The sequence below is a fragment of the Lycorma delicatula genome, chromosome 4, assembly GCF_047948215.1.
Source record: "Lycorma delicatula isolate Av1 chromosome 4, ASM4794821v1, whole genome shotgun sequence".
NCBI lineage: Eukaryota > Metazoa > Arthropoda > Insecta > Hemiptera > Fulgoridae > Lycorma > Lycorma delicatula.
Genome location: NC_134458.1, coordinates 8,198,751 through 8,218,277, shown reverse-complemented (window position 1 = coordinate 8,218,277; position 19,527 = coordinate 8,198,751). Strand labels below are relative to the sequence as shown.

At 28.7% G+C, this 19,527-nt stretch overlaps 1 protein-coding gene across 4 annotated transcripts in view; it reads left to right on the top strand.

The window, feature by feature from the left end:
• RhoGAPp190 (Rho GTPase-activating protein 190) overlaps positions 1-19,527 on the top strand; it is a 307,804-nt gene that overhangs the window by 117,908 nt on the left and 170,369 nt on the right. For all 4 annotated transcript variants that reach the window (XM_075362254.1, XM_075362256.1, XM_075362255.1 and 1 more), the window contains exons 4-8: positions 2,677-2,766; positions 4,457-4,629; positions 7,927-8,196; positions 8,521-8,750; positions 18,069-18,293. In XM_075362254.1, the coding sequence (XP_075218369.1) occupies positions 2,677-2,766; positions 4,457-4,629; positions 7,927-8,196; positions 8,521-8,750; positions 18,069-18,293 (988 nt within the window). The remainder of the gene's footprint in view (positions 1-2,676; positions 2,767-4,456; positions 4,630-7,926; positions 8,197-8,520; positions 8,751-18,068; positions 18,294-19,527) is intronic.

Genomic DNA, 19,527 nt, shown 5'->3' with positions numbered 1-19,527 from the left:
AAGGATACATCTCGAGGTTAGCTCTGAGGAGAATTTTCCTGCTGTACCTCTGCAGCAGAGAACAGATGCTGACCGCTTTCCCACTGTTGTAAGTCAGACGCAAAGCGGATTTGAGGCACTGTTTTGGGCTGTGGGTGGTACTTTATTTCCCACCTACCCTGCATATCTTCTGGTCGTTCTTCTATCTGCCACTTGGAGACACACCAGATGGAAGAAGATAAACCCCTCACTGGTATAAATTACTTTATTATTATACATGTATGTATAATAATACATACTTTATTATAATAATACATACATACTTTAATATACAGTATTACTGTATAATATGTATTACTGTAATATGTATATATGTAATTTGTAATATGTATGTATATATAATTTGTAATATGTATTACTGTATAATACATACATACTTTATTATTATAAGCATGTATGATGTCCTATATTGCTTGTGTGAAGCAGTAATAATTCTTGTTTCAGAACTTTTATGTTCACCCTTGAGGGAGAATTTGCTTAGTAAAATTTTGAAACATAAAAATATGATCCTTATGGCAGTTTATACAATAATCATTGATCATACGCCAGGCACCACTACCACTTATGTTGTGAATTGCTACTAAAAGAAGTGCACTAGATGCGACATCAGCATTAATTACCTTAAAAAAATAAATTTTATACATAAATTTATTTTGTAGAAAAAATTATTCATACAAATTAAAATACTGTAAAAAATATCATTAATTACAAAATATTAACAAAAAATAACCAGAAATAAAATTTTATTAAATAGTTTTTTCTATCGTTTTATTATCTTAATAATTAGTAGAGACCTCTTGTTCATATTATTATCTTATAATACAACATTTATCCTGTGTAAATGATTTTTCACTTGTTACATTTGTGAGATTTTTTTTATAAATGGCACATTAAATTTATTTGTTACATATTAATGTAACATAATATTTGTAGAGAAGTGAGTAACTTATACGTGTTGAAGAGATACACTTTGCACCAAAGTATAAATAGAATATAAACAACAGTTGAAATATAAATTGCTTGTATCAGGTGATTCTATCCAGTTATTTTGAGAGAGTTACTCATTGACAACATTGATGGCCCTGCAGTTACTCTCTTTACTGATGATTGAAACATAGCATTGTGGTTTCATAATTTCTTATGGCTATTACTGTTGTATAGATAATTAATTTCTCATTTTCTTGTTTGAAAGATAAATGATCCAAGAAAGATTAACCAAAATTACAGTGACAGTTAATTAAACTAATTTTTTATCATCAATTAACATTTTATTTACATTTTGACCTTTCATTTATTAAAATTTTAACTGCTCTAGTTGATGATTATAAGATGATTGTTTCAGTTGGAAGCAGTTATGTATAACTATTTGAATTGAAAGAGGAATATAAGAACAACAGAACCATTGGTAGAAAACTTTGATAGAAATAGTATGTTAGTTGTGCATTGCTAGAAAACTTTGATAGAAATAGTATGTTAGTTGTGAAAAATGCTAAAGTTATTAGTAAGAGTATACTAATATAGTATACTCGTTAGTATAATGTTTAATAAACTGCTGACTATTTCAAAGTTTTATTTCAAAAAAGAAACTATAAGACATCATTTTAAGGATGGATTAGAAAATTCTTATTTTTATCTTTACATTTAAAAAATTATAAGAGAACACTTTTATTTTTATGTTGTATTGCATATATATTTAATATGCATGTGATCTGTGGATTTATATTATATTACTGTTCACAAATCTACTACTCCTAGGCCTACACCTACATACTTCTAGATCTGCTGTAGGCTCGAGTTTCATGTATATGCATCAGTAAAATCAGTAAATAAATAAATTCATAATATACAGAATATATAGTAAATATTTACAAGTTTAATTTTCTAAGATTATGCATGTTGTTTGATATATAATAAAACAAAACTTATAAATTATTAGCCAGGAAATCTCTTAAAACTTTATGTACTTTTGTTTTGTAAAATACACTAATAACAGTTAGAAACTGTTTTAAAAAACTTACCAAAACAACCTATCATATAACCACTAATTCAGCGATATATTAAAATGAAATTATTTTTTCTCCATGACAACATAAAAATATGAAATAGACTTATAAATAGACTAAAAATGAAACAAAGTATTTATTAATTATACTTAAGACAAGAGTTAAAACGCTGTACAATCACTAATATACCTGTTGACTAGTCTTGTAAAATGTCATGACAAGTGTAGCATTCATTATTAATGCACGAGTCTGTATTCGTAGGTATCATTTATTAACTTAGAGATAAATTTGATTTATGCCTTTCTAAACTGTGCAGGCTGATTGAGTATACTTTTGATTTCTGCCCTCAGTGGGTTAATTTTTATGTAATATAACTTAATTTAGTTATAGTTGTGTTTTCACCTTAGTTGTTGTTTCCAGGTGAGATTAACCATTATCCAACCAATTAACCAATTATCTCCAGGTGAGATAATTAACCAGGTGAGTGTTGTTTCTCACAACACAGGTGTGTTGTGAGAAACAACACTCACCTTCAGGGATGTTGTTTTATTGTTAAAACCAAAATATGCTAGAAATAGAATGGTTACTATAGTATAACTCGATCATATTCATTACTGATTGGTTTTTTTTTCAGGAGGTAAAATGGAGCCATATGTCAAACGTTGTGCCGCTACAAAGTTGACGTCGGCTGAAAAACTTATGTATATTTGTAAAAATCAGTTAGGTAAGTCAAACGGGACAGCTTCTGTCCTAATTTTTAGAAGTATGTTAATTTTATTCATTTGTATTCTTCCTCGGATGAATTTAACAGAAACTTGTTTTTTATGAAGTTTTTGTTTGAAAAACTAAAATACAGTTATATTTTCATTATACGTTTATGATTTTTGGTGTTAAGTTCTGTCATTAATTAAACTAAAGGAATAAACAGAAAAAATATAGGAAGCTGGAATAATGTTTATTATGAGCATCATAATATTTTTATACAGTATAATAATAATAATATCTTTATTCCTAATTTTTATCTTTTATTAAGGTCTGGGAGCCAAATCCAGTGAATATGGCGCATGTGAAAGCACTTTAAAGTTTAATAGGGTGAAGTTTAGCAACAACACCTGTAATATGTGTGCAGGTCCATTATCATAATAAAAGAGCACTTTCTTTTTTGCTCTTACAGTCGTTTAGCCTGAATAGTACCTGTCAATTGGTCCATCGCAACCCTGTAGGGCAAGACACCCGCCTAGTGACGTTCTGGTCGCCAACCCCCCTCTCTGTACCTAGCCCTGATGAGCTTTAATGGGAGTTGTCTATTGCCCTCTGACTTTTTGACTTTTTACATCTCATAGTAATAATAAGCCTGGCCTCATTGGGATGCCACCGATGTAAATGCCTTGGTTGTCAATTGGTCCATCCCAACCCCATAGGGGAAGACACCTGCCTAGTGACGTTCCGGTTGACCCCTCCCCCCACCAGCCCCAGCTGTCAATTGGTCCAGTAGTGAAGTGTAGTATTTCCATTTGATGGCCCTTACTTTTGCCAGGTAATTTACCATAAGAATCTAGAATTTCATAAAAATTATAGCCATGACTTCCTGCAGATAGAACATTTTTTCTTTCTTTGGTCCACTTTCACCTGTTTGGGCTCTGACATCTAGTGATGAATAAAAGTTTCATCTACTGTTATAAAGCACCAAAGAAACTCAGTAAAATCATGTTCAAGTAAGTCTTAAGACCCTCAAGAAGTATTCGTTCAGTTAAATGCGTTTTTGGTCAATTAACAAACATGGCATCCATCGAGTGTAAAGCTACTTCATACATAAAATTTGTTGTGTAAAATTATAAAATTGTAATGGAATGTAAATTGTAATGGACTCAGACTATTAAGGTGTTAGTGATATCAGCAAGTTCACATACCATCAATCAGCAATCACTTAATATGGCCTTGTGGATTTACGTGATGATTTAATTGGCTGTAGCAGTTTTTGGGGATCTTTCATCTTGAAAGGATGTATGATCCGGCAGCCTACTTATTTTAGCGTTGAAAATGAAGAAGAATCCTATAAAGAGAAATTTAGCTCTTTTTGTATGTCAGTCAGGGTTAAAGTTTTTGTAACAAAATACTTTATAACAGCTCAAACTTCAGTTTTATTCATTTTCCAGAAAATATCAGAACATGTTTGCTGAACTCTCTCCAAAACAAACAAATAAATAAATGTATGCATCTAAAGCTTCACAGCATGCCATATAATGGATCATACTTGACAATTCTCAAAATCATTTGGTTGTACTTGTGCCATCTTTGTTCAGGCCGAGCAATTTTCTAATGACCTTGATATATTAACATTCTGTAATCTTAACATTACTATTTTACAGTTATTGTTTCTTTTAACTATACTAATAATTATTTTTCTGTTACAGGTATTGAAAAAGAATATGAACAGAAGGTCCTGCCAGATGGTAAAATCGGTATCGATGGTTTTCTTTGTGTTTTTGATGTTAGTGTAGTACCAAGTCGAACTTTAGATAAACAAGTAGAAATGGTTACTGGAATTTTAAATAATCTTATAAAAACTAAAAAACCTGTTGTCCTGGTAATTAACAATTTCTCTTATTATTTTTTTAAAAATGACTTGTTTTTGACATTTATTGTAGTTATTAGTTTCAAGTTTTTATAATGATTTAATAACAACTCAAAAAAAGAGGTAAAAATAAAATAATTGCTTCTAAATGATTTTATATTGAAAATATGTAATTAAAATAATGTATAACTAAAATGAATAAATAATATATATTCATGTAGACTTTCTGAATGACCTCATCGGGTTGGTTTAGTAGTGAACTCGTCATCGCAAATCAGCTGATTTTTAAAGTTGAGATTTGAATACTAGATTATGGGTATCTGTGTTCTTTGGTGGTTGGATTTCAATTAACCGTCTTAGGAGTGTTTGACTTGAGACTGCACAAGACTATGTTTCATTTACATTCATATATATCATCTTCATTCATCCTCTGAAGAAGGATGAATGAAGATGATATATAACTACATTATGGTGGTTCTGGAAGCTAAACAGAAAAAGAGACTTTCCGGATGAAAGGTTGAGATGCTACCACTCCTCCGCCTTGGTAGTTGGCAGAATGTTATTTTATTAGTTTTTGGTTTTCCATTTACTGTACGTTATTTCCTGATTTTTCTCAATGTTAGTTTATGAAAGTTAATATAAAATGTTTTTTATTTGTGTAAAACAATTTTAAATGTGTTTCTTAAAGTGTAGGGTTTTAATTTTATTTACATTAAGTGGCTTCAATTCTATTTCAACTCTCCATAATAAAAAAAAAAATTTCCTGCAGACATAGAATCACTGTAGGGTTATATGAAATATATTATAAACTTGATGATTTAATCTCTTAACACTTCTGAGATGTGAAGATGGGAAATTCAAACCAAAGATTAAAATCAGTTTTCCTTAGTGTTATGTAGCTGTGGTTAAAAGTTTCTTTTGAGTTCACTAATTAGCACATTAAAGAAAAATTACTCTTCAAACAAAAAATTATGAGTGATGTTACTGTAAAGAATGCTTTATATAATTAAAAAATAATAATTACCAAAATCAGAAATTGCAGTTTGCTTATGTTTCTATGTTTTAACATTTGAAAGATGTGTCCATTAGCACCTTGAAGTGAGGTGTAATATGCACATAACTATTGGAAATTTAAAAAAAAAAGAAGAAATATTTGGCCAAATAAGACAATTAAATAAAGCATTTGAGCTTATGTTAAAGAACTATGCTCAAAAAATGCTCTGTGCATGTGTTGTATTTGGATAAGTGTGCAATCCTCATTGAAGATTTTATACTACACACCGATTACGTTATATGTTAAGTACTCTGTGAGATTGATGGGAGGGAATCATTTAACATTTTATTTAATTTATTTCATTCATTTGACAGTGGTTTTATATTTATATATTTGTGTATAATTTATTTTGTTTTTTATAGTAATTCTCATGTTTTGTTGATACTTGTTTGTGAAAATTAATGAGATGCCATACTCTATTTACAATGTGAAGCTGCTATACATCTTATAATAACATTGTTATAATGTACAGATAGCATAAATCTTGTTAAAATAACCATTTTTAAATATAAATATATAAGAAATTTTTAAGTTTTTTTTATTTTTAAATTGAAATATCCCAAATTGTTTTATACTTCCATACTGCTTGACTTTATAAGTGGTTATTGAATCACCTACATTTTTTATAATAATAATTATTCATTATTATGATTAAGTTGCAAAGAAGTTGTTTAAAAAATTAAACTGGTAGGCTATGCATTCTTTGGACTTTCTGTTGTTTTTATATTGTTCCGATCAAATACATTATGTTGCATTTAATGGTCATTTATAAAAATAGAACTAATAGTATAAAGTTTAATTAATTTAAAGTCGGTGCCATGCTTGGCATTGTGCCTAGTCTTAAGTTCTGTTTTTTACCAATTGCACATCCACACTTGTATCTTTATCATAGTTATATCAAATTGTTTGTAAGCTTTATGTTGCAGTCAGAGTATTGTATAATCAACACTAGGTCACATAAGAGTTTTAAAAAATTGTCATAATTATAAAAGTATTAGTACATTACTAAAAATAGAAAGTTAGTCTTTGTTCTAGAAAGCTTGTTGAAGTTGTCTTGTCGCATTCTTCCCAAGGATCTGGTAACTTCCCTTAGTTGAAAATCATCTTTCTAAAACTTCTGAATAAATTTGACTTCAATTTTACATGTTATAATTGATCAATTAACTCATTGGAAGTTATTGCAAGTTATGCTGTGAATGATGATTGTTAATTAAGTACACGGTCGATTGAGAGTCTGTTTATTGAAAGGTTACTGTGGCAAGTTTTTCTAGTCTTCTTCGTGTCTGAAGTCATAATTGTTTTCTTTTTAATGAACAAATAAGTTCGTTTTTATATAAAAGTAGTCTGTTTAATTAATATAAAGAGTCTGGTTAAATAATTCCTTACTGGTAATATAATTTAACTCTGGTTGATATAATTTGGTAACATTGAGACTTTTATTTAAATTTTAAATATTTGAAACAAACTGTGGGGTTCAATTCTGTTGAGTATGCTTTAATATGTTTAATGGTAAAGGAATAATTCATGAAATGCTTAAAAAGTGTCTATTATTGCTGAATAGACACTCATGAAGATGCTGCTCCGGTTTTCCCTTTTTGAACATTTGGAAAAAGTTCCTTTAAAATTTGTACAACTAGGGTAATTTTTTTTATAATTTGTTGGTATTCACTTTCATAATTTTATTGTAGCTATAAATAGTACATACACATATGTACATTCTACACTTCTGTTGTTGCAGGGTTAAAAAATTATTCTGCTTTAATAATAGATATTTTTTCTTTTAGATTTCTGTTTATATATGCATAATTTTTAATTGTTGATAATGGTTTTATCTCATATATTTACCTCCTCTCTGAAATTTGTTATTGTTTTATTGCTACAGTTCTGTAGTGTTATAGTAATATTATGCTTCTTATATTAAAATTCTTTTACATGGTTTCTGTTAAAATTACTCAGTAGAAATTTGTTGTACATAGTCACAGTACTAGATGATCATCAGTTTGCAAACAAAGATGTAACTGTAGGCAAATCGGTTTCCTAACTGTATAAGTAAGGTGTTTGAACTGCTAGTAAGGTTCTATGTAAAAGATAAAAGGCTGATTCATATTGCTGGGGGATTTTTGTTTCTGATGATGCAGTAAAGTAGTCTATATAACTACATATTAGTGGCTTCAGAGATCAGTTTGTGTCTAAAAAGAAAGTTTTTTTTATTATTATACACTTGTTTTTGACGAGTATTTAATTTATTATTATAGGTGACAACTAAAAATGATGATGCTAATGAAGCATATGTGAAGGAGGCTGAAAAAGTAGTTCAAAGAAAAGAATACAAAGGTGGAATTCCGGTTGTTGAAACATCTGCTCATGAAAACATCAATGTTGATCTCGCTTTTGTCGCATTGGCTCAACTTATTGATCGAACAAAAGGAAGAACCAAAATTGTACCTTTTGGTGAAGCAGCTAGAGCGAGGAAAGAACTTCTTGATTCTACCACTGAGGCCTTTATGTCTCTGATACGCTCTCAGGTATGTAAAAGCAGTTTTTAATATTTCAGTACTATTTGTGTGTTAGAACAACTAGACAATTTGTAGATCTTCACTATAGAATAATTATTTATAGATCCTGTAAATAGCTTGAAAAGAATGATAATTTTTTCATTAGATGGGATGAATCATTACATAGTTTAATTGCAACTTGTCAAGAGGTGTAGAATTCAGCTTGGAATTAAAAGGTATCAATATTTATCTTGCGTTAACAAAAATCTATTTATATATTTATTATCTCAGTTTTTGGTTTTTTAAAAAATACTGTTAATAAATTTCTATATTTCTCTTTGTTTAATGTTGTAGGTAACCGACTATCGCGCGCTGTGGAGCCAAACATCCAAAAAATTTGCTAAATATGAAGAATTCATTCGATTCACTGAACTTTTTGGAATGGAAAGTACACAGCGATTGTTTAGGAGACATGTTAAAAAATTAAAAGATGAACATCTTGCTAAAAGAGTTCAAGGTTACATGGAAATGTTACCTGATATACTGCAAGAAATGGTACCCGAAATTTCAACTTTGAGAGATGGGTAATTACTTATTGTTTAAAACTAATTTATTGTTTATTACTTTTTTAAAATGATGTCTGTAAATAATTTGTATGCTTCAGTGTTAGTTCATTTATTTGCAAATTTTTTTTCTACACAATGCTACTATTTCATTCTATTAATATTTTGTTATACAGTGTAATAGGTTAGGATTGATTCCTTGTCACTTAATGAAGGTTTTTTGCAGTTGATTATTTATAAATCTTGATTTAACTAACTTGTAAATCATAGTAAGATCACTGATTACTTAAAGTAAATCTATAAAAATATAAATTATTACTGACATTATATATTCATAACAGAATAAACTGACACAAAGAATTAAATTGTGTTGTTGTATACTTTCTTAACTATATAAACCATATATACTTATCTATACATTTATTTATAAATACGTTTATTTATTTATAAGTTTTAAGTATAAAAAGTGAAATATCACTTTACAGATAATGAGAAATCCAATATTAAATTTTAATTCTTAATCTTGGAGATAAAAGTTGAATTGCATTTAAAAAGAGATCCTTATTTTCAAATAATAAAACAATACTATTGTTATGTGAACAGTCTTTGACATCTCTGAACATTTTAACAAAAATTGTTGCTACAACTACTATACTTCAGACCAAATTTCATCATATTTATATTTCGGGTCCCATGTCTCTACTATGTTTAAATAGTTTAGTTTAGCATGCCTACGCATATTCTGGATGTTTGTGTTTACAGCCATTCCAAATGACTGCTGCACTGTATTTAAACAAGCTCTTTTGGAATTCAGTGAATGTTATCTTCACAACCTTGTGACAATTATAGAAATTATATGGGAACAGGGAATGTCTTTATTTGTCTTTGCATGACATGGATACAATATTGAGTAAAGTTTTTACGTTCATGTTTCCTTTTTAGTGATTGTTGTTTTTGTATTATCGATGATGAGTAATTTAGTTTTTGTTGATTTTTAATATTTTGTGACTAAAAACAATGTTGGTACTATTTAAATTGATAAAATTGTACTTTTAATTTAAAAAAAAAAACAAGATTGTTTTCATAAAAAAAAAAGCATATGAAAATGACTGGAGTTGGGTTTAACTTAATATAAAATAAAGTTAAACCTTAAAATAAGATAAAGGAAATTCATTTTCATATGTTGTTAAGATATCAGCCCTCACTCTTTCTCACACTCTCTCTCTCCCCTCCCCTCAAACCAATCATCACCCACTCCTTTTTCCCTCTGTGTGTATGTGTGTTTACATATATAGTGCGTACATAAAAAAGTTTTATGTTGAACAGTTGGTTCTGAAAACAAAATTTTACCAAGCTCCACAACCATGGGAAATGATGTCGGATTAAAAGTTCAAAGAAAGAAGAATGTAAAATATATTATTTTGACTTCTGGACAGATAGAACAGCATCTAGAACCTACTCCTGATAAATAAAATATAAAAATTAAACTACTTATTTACAGGTCCCTGATCATAAATCATTGTATCCAATAAAAATATACAATAGTTTATTTGTAATCTAAGATGAAGCTGTAAATTCAAAGCAGTTTAGTAAATTGTTGTACCTCTGTATAATATAGTTATGTATTTTAATGGATATGTTCATTTTTTAAGGAAAATTTTACAAATAAAGCATGTATCAGTTCTTTACTTCTGCATTAAACTTATTCTAGTTAGCTGTTTGTTAAGAATTACGTTTTTTGGTTTTATCTTAAGTTACTTGAGTTCAGAACATATTTGATTTTAAATCCATCTTTTTCTTGATGCACAATATAATTTTATATGTGATTTTCTAAAGTCAGTACTTATAAGACGACTCATATTCCTCTACACCAATACATTGTATTTTTATAATCAAAAACCAACCTGAACAACCCAAGTACAGAATTACAAAGTAAATGAAATGACACTTACCTTATTTATTTTTTATTCCAAAAGCACTTACGTGGGATCCCACATCATCAGTTGTATATAAGATATATTTATATAAAATTACATATTAAACATAAAAATTTTTAAATAAAAACTAAAATATTAAGATTACAATCATATATACAAAGACATATGAAGTCAATTAAGTAAAATAACTACATATACATAAATATGACGTCATAATTAAAAAATATTAAATTAAATTTAAAAATAAAACAAATAGAAAATTTATACTATGTAACCTGGCCAGCCAATGTTACATTACTGAGTGGATTTGAATTAAATTATTTACATACATTATGATTATATCTGTTTTTATCTAAAAACGTGCTGCTATCTGTTGCCGCTTTTATAACAGTGTCAACTTTATATTCTGTCTGAAAGTTGATCAAGTTGGGAATACTTTTGTATTTGTATATATAAAATCTCTCCAAAGTGTCAAAACTTTTACTATTATTATTAAAACTAAATTTCTTGATTTCCACTATTTCCAAATTTGTCCGAATATCAGATACAGTATGTTATTAATAAGATGGGTCAGCAGCATTAGATAAACCCAGTTTATCATTTTTATAATTTCTAATGTGTTCTAAAAATCTAGTTTTAAAAGATCTATTAATTAGTTTTACCTACATATATATGGTCACAATCATTACACTTTATTTTATAAATTCTGCATGAATTATATAAGTCCGTGTGATTGTTATTTTTTAAATATTTTATTTTATGATTGTTTCTCTTATACGCAGGTTTAAATTTACTTTTATCATAAATATTAGTTATATTTTCAAAAACATTATCATGTATAAATATTTTAAATATACGTTGTCAATTTTTTGTATATCATTTACAGGTATAAGTCTTAGTATTATTAGTTTTTGAGTTTTGTTTTTTGTATATATTATCAATTAAGGAAACAGTATAACCATTATGTTTAGCAATTTGTTTTATAATATCTTTTGTAAGCTCCTGTAATTATAATTATTATTATTATTTCTAGTTTTTATCAAATTATTAACTTTAACATGTTTGAATTCATAATGTTTATTTAATAAAGTACAACAAAAACTAAAAATTTTGCAGAAAGATTTAGAATGAAGCAAGAAATCAAATATGCACATTATAAAAGAAATTTAATAAATATAAAGTTATATAATACAAATCTCCAGTTAGTGCAGGTCTTGGGAGTTGTAATATTTGATTATGTATTTAATTTGATTTAGACTAATATTGAAATTCTTAAAAACAAACTTTATGAATCCAAACATGTTAAAATTAATAATTTGATAAAAACTAGAAATAACAATAACAATAGTAATAATAATTATAATTACAGGAGTTTGGACGATTATAAATTGTAGGAAGACATTGTAACAAATGATATAATGATTTACATTTCAAAGATGGATATGTAGATTCAGAATTATTTAATAGTAAATGTTTTGAGTTGATTAATTTTACTAATGTTGACCTTGATGATAACATTTATCATTGCTAATACATTTAAATTTAATTTGAATAATGGTGATAAGAATAATGTTATTAAAATATAGTAATGATTCTGAAATAAGTATTAATAAAATAAATCCTGATGACAAAGAACAATCACATAACATCATTATCAGTAAAATTCATAAAATTAAATAAAAGTAAAGATGTGACTTTCAAACCAATTTCCAAAAATATTAATAAAAAAGTAATTTACTAATTAAAAAATAAATTAAATGAGAATAATAGCATTATCTTAAAATCGGATAAAACCAAGACATCTGTCATTATGTATATTGAAAAATATAATAATCTGATGAAACAGTATGCATTAGAAAATAATTTCAAAGAAATGAATGACCCCACTATTAAATTTCTAAAAATAACGAAAAGTTTATTAAAAAAAAATACTGTAATATTCTTAATTATAAAAATAACTTAAAATATCATTCTAGGTTATACCCGTTTGAACCAAGTGCACCAAAAATACATAAATCTGGTATACCTATGTGACCTTTGAATGATTTCACAACTGCTCCATTGTATATCATATCGTAAACAATAGATAAAATACTTAGGATAAAAATGAGTTCTCATTATAAATACAATATAAAAAACAGATTTGAATTTGTAAATAAGTTAAAAGATATAACAACTGGAGAAAAAACTAGGATGGTAAGTTACAATATTAGTAATATGTACCCTAGCATACCTGTAGATAAACAGTTCAAATAATAAAAAAACAAATTAATATACAATAATGAAGACCTGTTGTTTATTGATAATATTATTACTCTTAGAAATATTTGCCAATAAAATTACTTTTAACTTAATGATAAATATTATATTCAAGAAAATACTTTACCAATGGGTTTTCCATTATCAGCTATCTTGCCTGAGATTTATTTACAGGATTTAAGATAAAATTATGTAAGGCATTATTAAGGGATGTTGGCATCTGCTGGGAGGTCTAACACTGAGCCTGCCAGGGAACTTCTTCTGTCTTCTTCCATCTTCTTCTTGGTCTTCTACAGGTGTTGGTTATGATGAATTGCATTCACTCTCATGGTGAATGCTCTTTTATTGGAGCATGAGAGTGGTGGGGCTGCAGCACCGCTATGGTGGAAGACACACCCATGATTAATAGAGCAATTAATTACACACAATATAATAAAAGAAATCCATTTCGGCATGTCGGAAGGCGGAAGTAGATTTCACAGGTGCTAAATAGGAGATAAAAAAGATTCTCACCTTAAAGTTAAGAAAAACTTCAAATATACTTAGTACAACAATGGCTGCATGAGAAAAAAGTTTCACATGTTTAGCATACAACAAGTCCCATCGTCTTACAATTCCAGCAACATGTCATCCCTTGCTGTAAGGTTTGGTCATATCAAAAATTGTTTCAGACAGTTTTAGGTAATGTTTAGAGGACTAATGAACTAATGACCATTTAAACCGATTCGATACTGTGTTAAGAGAGGTATGATTTTTTTTGTTTTTGAAACACCATTTTTCCCACCTCATGGGCTAATGGTTGGTGATATCAAAAAACTTTACTAAGATAAGTTTTAGGCCCTTATTCAAAGAAAAGTAGGAACTTAAAATGAATTCGATATTTTACCTAATAAGAGAGTTATAGCGATATATATATTTCTTGTTTTGTTGAAAAAGCCTCTCCCCATTTCCACTCACATGGTCTGATTTTGCCCATTAATGAACTCAACCGAGATATTGGGTCGTTATATTTTATGCATCAATTTGAAAGTGATTGGTGCAAAATTATGGCAGTTATCATATCCATAAGAAAGTGAAATATATATATATATATATATATATATATATATATATATATGCTTTTAAAGTGATTTGGGGTCTGGTCTGGTATGGTTTGGTCTGGTAGATGTGAAATATGAAGGTATACAAAATTTTCCGGAAGTTGAATCATGGTACCCATTACAATAGGTTGCTTTCTTATGAAATCTACCTAATAAAAGTAAATTAAACAAAGAAATAGATATTATAAAACAAGTTGCTAAACATAATGGCTTTAATGTTTCCTTAATTGATAATATATACAAAAAACAGAATTTGGGATTGCTCGGCCACGCTGAGGCGGTTCTCCTTGAGCGATCCCACACTGGGTTAGCTACTGCTGCCAAGTCCGCCGGCCAGGGTGATTGAAGCCTGGCAAACTGGAGCTTGAGTGGGAAGGTAGCGTCCGCGTCCAGCAACTCCCTCGGCAGGCTGGCCAGGCCTGCTGCTCCGGCAGGGATGTTGGCATCTGCTGGGAGGTCTAACATTGAGCCTGCCAGGGAACTTCTGTCTTCTTCCATCTTCTTCTTGGTCTTCTCCAGGTGTTGGTTACGATGAATTGCGTTCACTCTCATGGTGAACGCTCTTTTATTGGAGCATGAGAGTGGTGGGGCTGCAGCACCGCTATGGTGGAAAACCTTGCACGTTCATCTGCGAGGCGGTAGTGATGCTTGTATCAGCGCGTCCGTATTCTGTGTGCCAGTTTGCATTTTAGTTGCTCTATTGTGTTTGGCCACTGATATTAAATTAGGCATGTATGTGGTAACAACCTGTAAATGATATACAAAAAATTGACAACGTATATTTAAAATATTTATACATGATAATGTTTTTGAAAATATAACTAATATTTATGATAAATGTAAATGTAAACCTGAATATAACAGAAACAATCATAAAATAAAATATTTAAATAATAACAATCACACTGACTTACATAATTCATGTGGAATTTATAAAATAAAGTGTAATGATTGTGACCATATATATTTAGGTAAAACTAATTAACAATCACACTGACTTACATAATTCATGTGGAATTTATAAAATAAAGTGTAATGATTGTGACCATATATATTTAGGTAAAACTAATTAATAGATCTTTTAAAACTAGATTTTTAGAACACATTAGAAATTATAAAAATGATAAATTGGATTTATCTATTGCTGCTGACCCATCTTACTAATAACAAACACTGTATCTGATATTCGGACAAATTTGGGAATCAAGAAATTTAGTTTTAATAATAATAGTAAAAGTTTTGACATTTTGGAGAGATTTTATATATACAAATATAAAAGAATTTCCAACTTGATCAACTTTCAGACACAATATGAAGTTGACACTGTTACAAAAGCGGCAACAGATAGCAGCACGTTTTTAGATAAAAACAGATATAATCATAATGTATGTAAATAATTTAATTCAAATCCACTCAGTAATGTAACATTGGCTGGCCAGGTTACATAGTATAAATTTTCTATTTATTTTATTTTTAAATTTAATTTTAATTTAAAATTTTTTAATTATGACATCATATTTATGTATATGTAGTTATTTTTCTTAATTGACTTCATATGTCTTTGTATATATGATTTTTTTTTTGTCTTCAGTAATTTGACTGGTTTGAAGCAGCTCTCCAAGATTCCCTATCTAGTGCTAGTCGTTTCATTTCAGTATACCCTCTACATACTACATCCCTAACAATTTATTTTTTACATATTCCAAACGTGGCCTGCCTACACAATTTTTTCCTTCTACCTGTCCTTCCAATATTAAAGCGACTATTCGAGGATGCCTTAGTGTGTGGCCTATAAGTCTGTCTCTTCTTTAAACTATATTTTTCCAAAAGTTTCTTTCTTCATCTATTTGCCGCAATACCTCTTCATTTGTCACTTTATCCACCCATCTGATTTTTAACATTCTCCTATAGCACCACATTTCAAAAGCTTCTAATCTTTTCTTCTCAGATACTCCGATTGTCCAAGTTTCAATTCCATATAAAGCGACACTCCAAACATATACTTTCAAAATTCCTTTCCTGACATTTAAATTAATTTTTGATGTAAACAAATTATATTTCTTACTGAAGGCTCGTTTCGCTTGTGCTATTCGGCATTTTATATCACTCCTGCTTCGTCCATCTTTAATAGTTCTCCTTCCCAAATAACAAAATTCTTCTACCTCCATAATCTTTTCTCCTCATATTTTCACATTCAGTGGTCCATCTTTGTTATTTCTACTACATTTCATTACTTTTGTTTTGTTCTTGTTTATTTTAATGCGATAGTTCTTGCATAGGACTTCATCTATGCCGTTCATTGTTTCTTCTAAATCCTTTTTACTCTCGGCTAGAATTACTATATCATCAGCAAATCGTAGTATCTTTATCTTTTCATCTTGTACTGTTACTCCGAATTTAAATTGTTCTTTAACATCATTAACTGCTAGTTCCATGTAAAGATTAAAAAGTAACGGAGATAGGGAACATCCTTGTCGGACTCCCTTTCTTATTACGGCTTCTTTCTTATGTTCTTCAATTATTACTGTTGCTGTTTGGTTTCTGTACATGTTAGCAATTGTTCTTCTATCTCTGTATTTGAACCGTAATTTTTTTTAAATGCTGAACATTTTATTCCAGTCTACGTTATCGAATGCCTTTTCTAGGTCTATAAACGCCAAGTATGTTGGTTTGTTTTTCTTTAATCTTCCTTCTACTATTATCTGAGGCGTAAAATTGCTTCCCTTGTCCCTATACTTTTCCTGAAACCAAATTGGTCTTCTCCTAACACTTCTTCCATTCTCCTCTCAATTCTTCTGTATAGAATTCTAGTTAAGATTTTTTATGCATGACTAGTTAAACTAATTTTCTGTATTCTTCACATTTATCTGCCCCTGCTTTCTTTGGTATCATGACTATAACACTTTTTTTGAAGTCTGACAGAAATTCCCCTTTTTCATAAATATTACACACCAGTTTGTATAATCTATCAATCGCTTCCTCACCCGCACTGCGCAGTAAATCTACAGGTATTCCGTCTATTCCAGGAGCCTTTCTGCCATTTACATCTTTTAATGCTCTCTTAAATTCAGATCTCAGTATTGTCTCTCCGATTTCATCCTCCTCAACTTCCTCTTCTTCCTCTATAACACCATTTTCTAATTCATTTCCTCCATATAACTCTTCAATATATTCCACCCATCTATCGACTTTACCTTTCTTATTATATATTGGTGTACCATCTTTGTTTAACACATTAGATTTTAATTTATGTACCCCAAAATTTTCCTTAACTTTCCTGTATGCTCCGTCTATTTTACCAATTTCTCTTTCTACTTCTGAACACTTTTCTTTAATCCACTCTTCTTTCGCCAGTTTGCATTTCCTTTTTATAACATTTCTTAATTGCTGATAGTTCCTTTTACTTTCTTCATCACTCGCATTCTTATATTTTCTACGTTCATCCATCAGCTGCAATATATAGTCTGAAACCCAAGGTTTTCTGCCAGTTCTCTTTATTCCGCCTATGTTTGCTTCTGCTGATTTAAGAATTTCCTTTTTAATATCTCCCATTCTTCTTCTACATTTTCTACCTTATCTTTTTTTCTCAGACCTCTTGCGATGTCCTCCTCAAAAATCTTCTTTACCTCCTCTTCCTCAAGCTTCTCTAAATTCCACCAATTCATCCGACACCTTTTCTTCAGGCTTTTAAACCCCAATCTACATTTCATTATCACCAAATTATGGTCGCTATCAATATATGATTGTAATCTTAATATTTTAGTTTTTATTTAAAGATTTTTATTTTTAATATGAAATTTTATATAAATATATACAACTTATATAACTGTTTATATAACTTATATACAACTGATGATGTGGGATCCCGCATAAGTGCTTTTGGAATAAAAATTAAATAAGGTAAATGTCATCTCATTTACTTTGTAATTCTGTACTTGGGTTGTTCAGGTTGGTTTTTGATTATAAAAATAAAATTTTATATATTTATATATAATATGGAAATTTTAGGATTTTTATTGATATTTTCAAACTGTATATTTTAGAGACTGGCCAACTGTACAACGACATATAAAGGAGCATCCAGATTTCAGTCATTATTTTTACAAATGTCCTGAGGATGTTCCATGGACTGAATGTGATTGGGATGAAGATGGAGATGGCAGTGGTGGAGAGACACGAATCCCCTACGATGTGCTGGACACTGGAGAGGCGGAAACTGTCTTTAAGAATCATGCCAGTGCTCTTCAGCAAGAACAAAAAAGATTAGAGTGAGTATTATCTCTGTTGATATTTTAGATTATTTTTACTGATATAATGTTTTAATGTTACAGTTTTTACCAATTGTAAACTAAGTGGTTGTAATATTGTTTCATTTTATCAGAAGTAACAAATGTATATAAATGCTTCTAGTTTTTTAGCTTTTTTTTTTGTATAATGACAATTTTGTGTTATAATTTACCCTTTTTGTATGAAGTAATTTTGGTAGCTAATGAGATCATGATGATTTTCTGTATTAGTTTTATGGCAGTAAAACAGTTTCCTTTCCTCTCTCAAAATCTGTCAATAGTTTCACTAATAGTAATTTTTATTTACGAATGCTTTTTTTAATGAGAAAATTAATAATTTCAACATTGATGGAACTTAGAAATTAAAAAAAAAATTAATCATTAGGAGATTACAGTTAAAATATTTCAAAGGGACTGTGTATTTTACTTTTTTCTTTGCAACCATTCAAAGTTTTATTTATTTTTTTATTTTGCATTTAGTTGAAGACTCTCATTGTTATTTCTGAATATTCCTAATTGTGAATAGCTGCTAATTAAAGTACTTAAAGAGTAACTTTTTATGCACTCTTTTATCAAGTTTTAGCTTTGTTTTTAGTCGTCTTTCATATATTCATTTTAATAAGTAGCAAAATCTCTACTAAATTGATTCTTTTGTGCATAAGTTTTATACAGTGACAGAAAAGTTTATTTCACTATTTAGGATTTAATTTTGCTTTGCCTGTATTTAATTTTCCTCAATTTTTTTTTATAAATATAATTTATAATTGATCAATTATAAAAAAAAAATAATAGTATAGTATTTATTATTAGTATTAAATATTAATTGATTAGTAGGCATTTATAATAATGTAATTTTGCTGCATATATTTTTTTAAATCAAGTATTGACATGTTCGATAAATTTTTACTTCAATTTTATATTATCACATCACAAGTGTTCTTCGATCCCAGTGTTTTTATCTCGGTCATAGTGTATTATATTTGTTTTTTTAGAATTATTTAGAGTGCTAATAAATTTATTTAAATTTTTTAAGCCATTGCCATTAATAAAATTTTAATTAATTGTAGGTATAATTTTTAGCATTTTTGCTTTTTCACAATGTAATATACGTTTATATTTTTATCAAAACAAAAAAACTATTTATTTTGATTTTTATGTATATAATTTTTTATACCGTTTAATTATGTTTTCATTATTTTGAATTGGTTTTACTGCT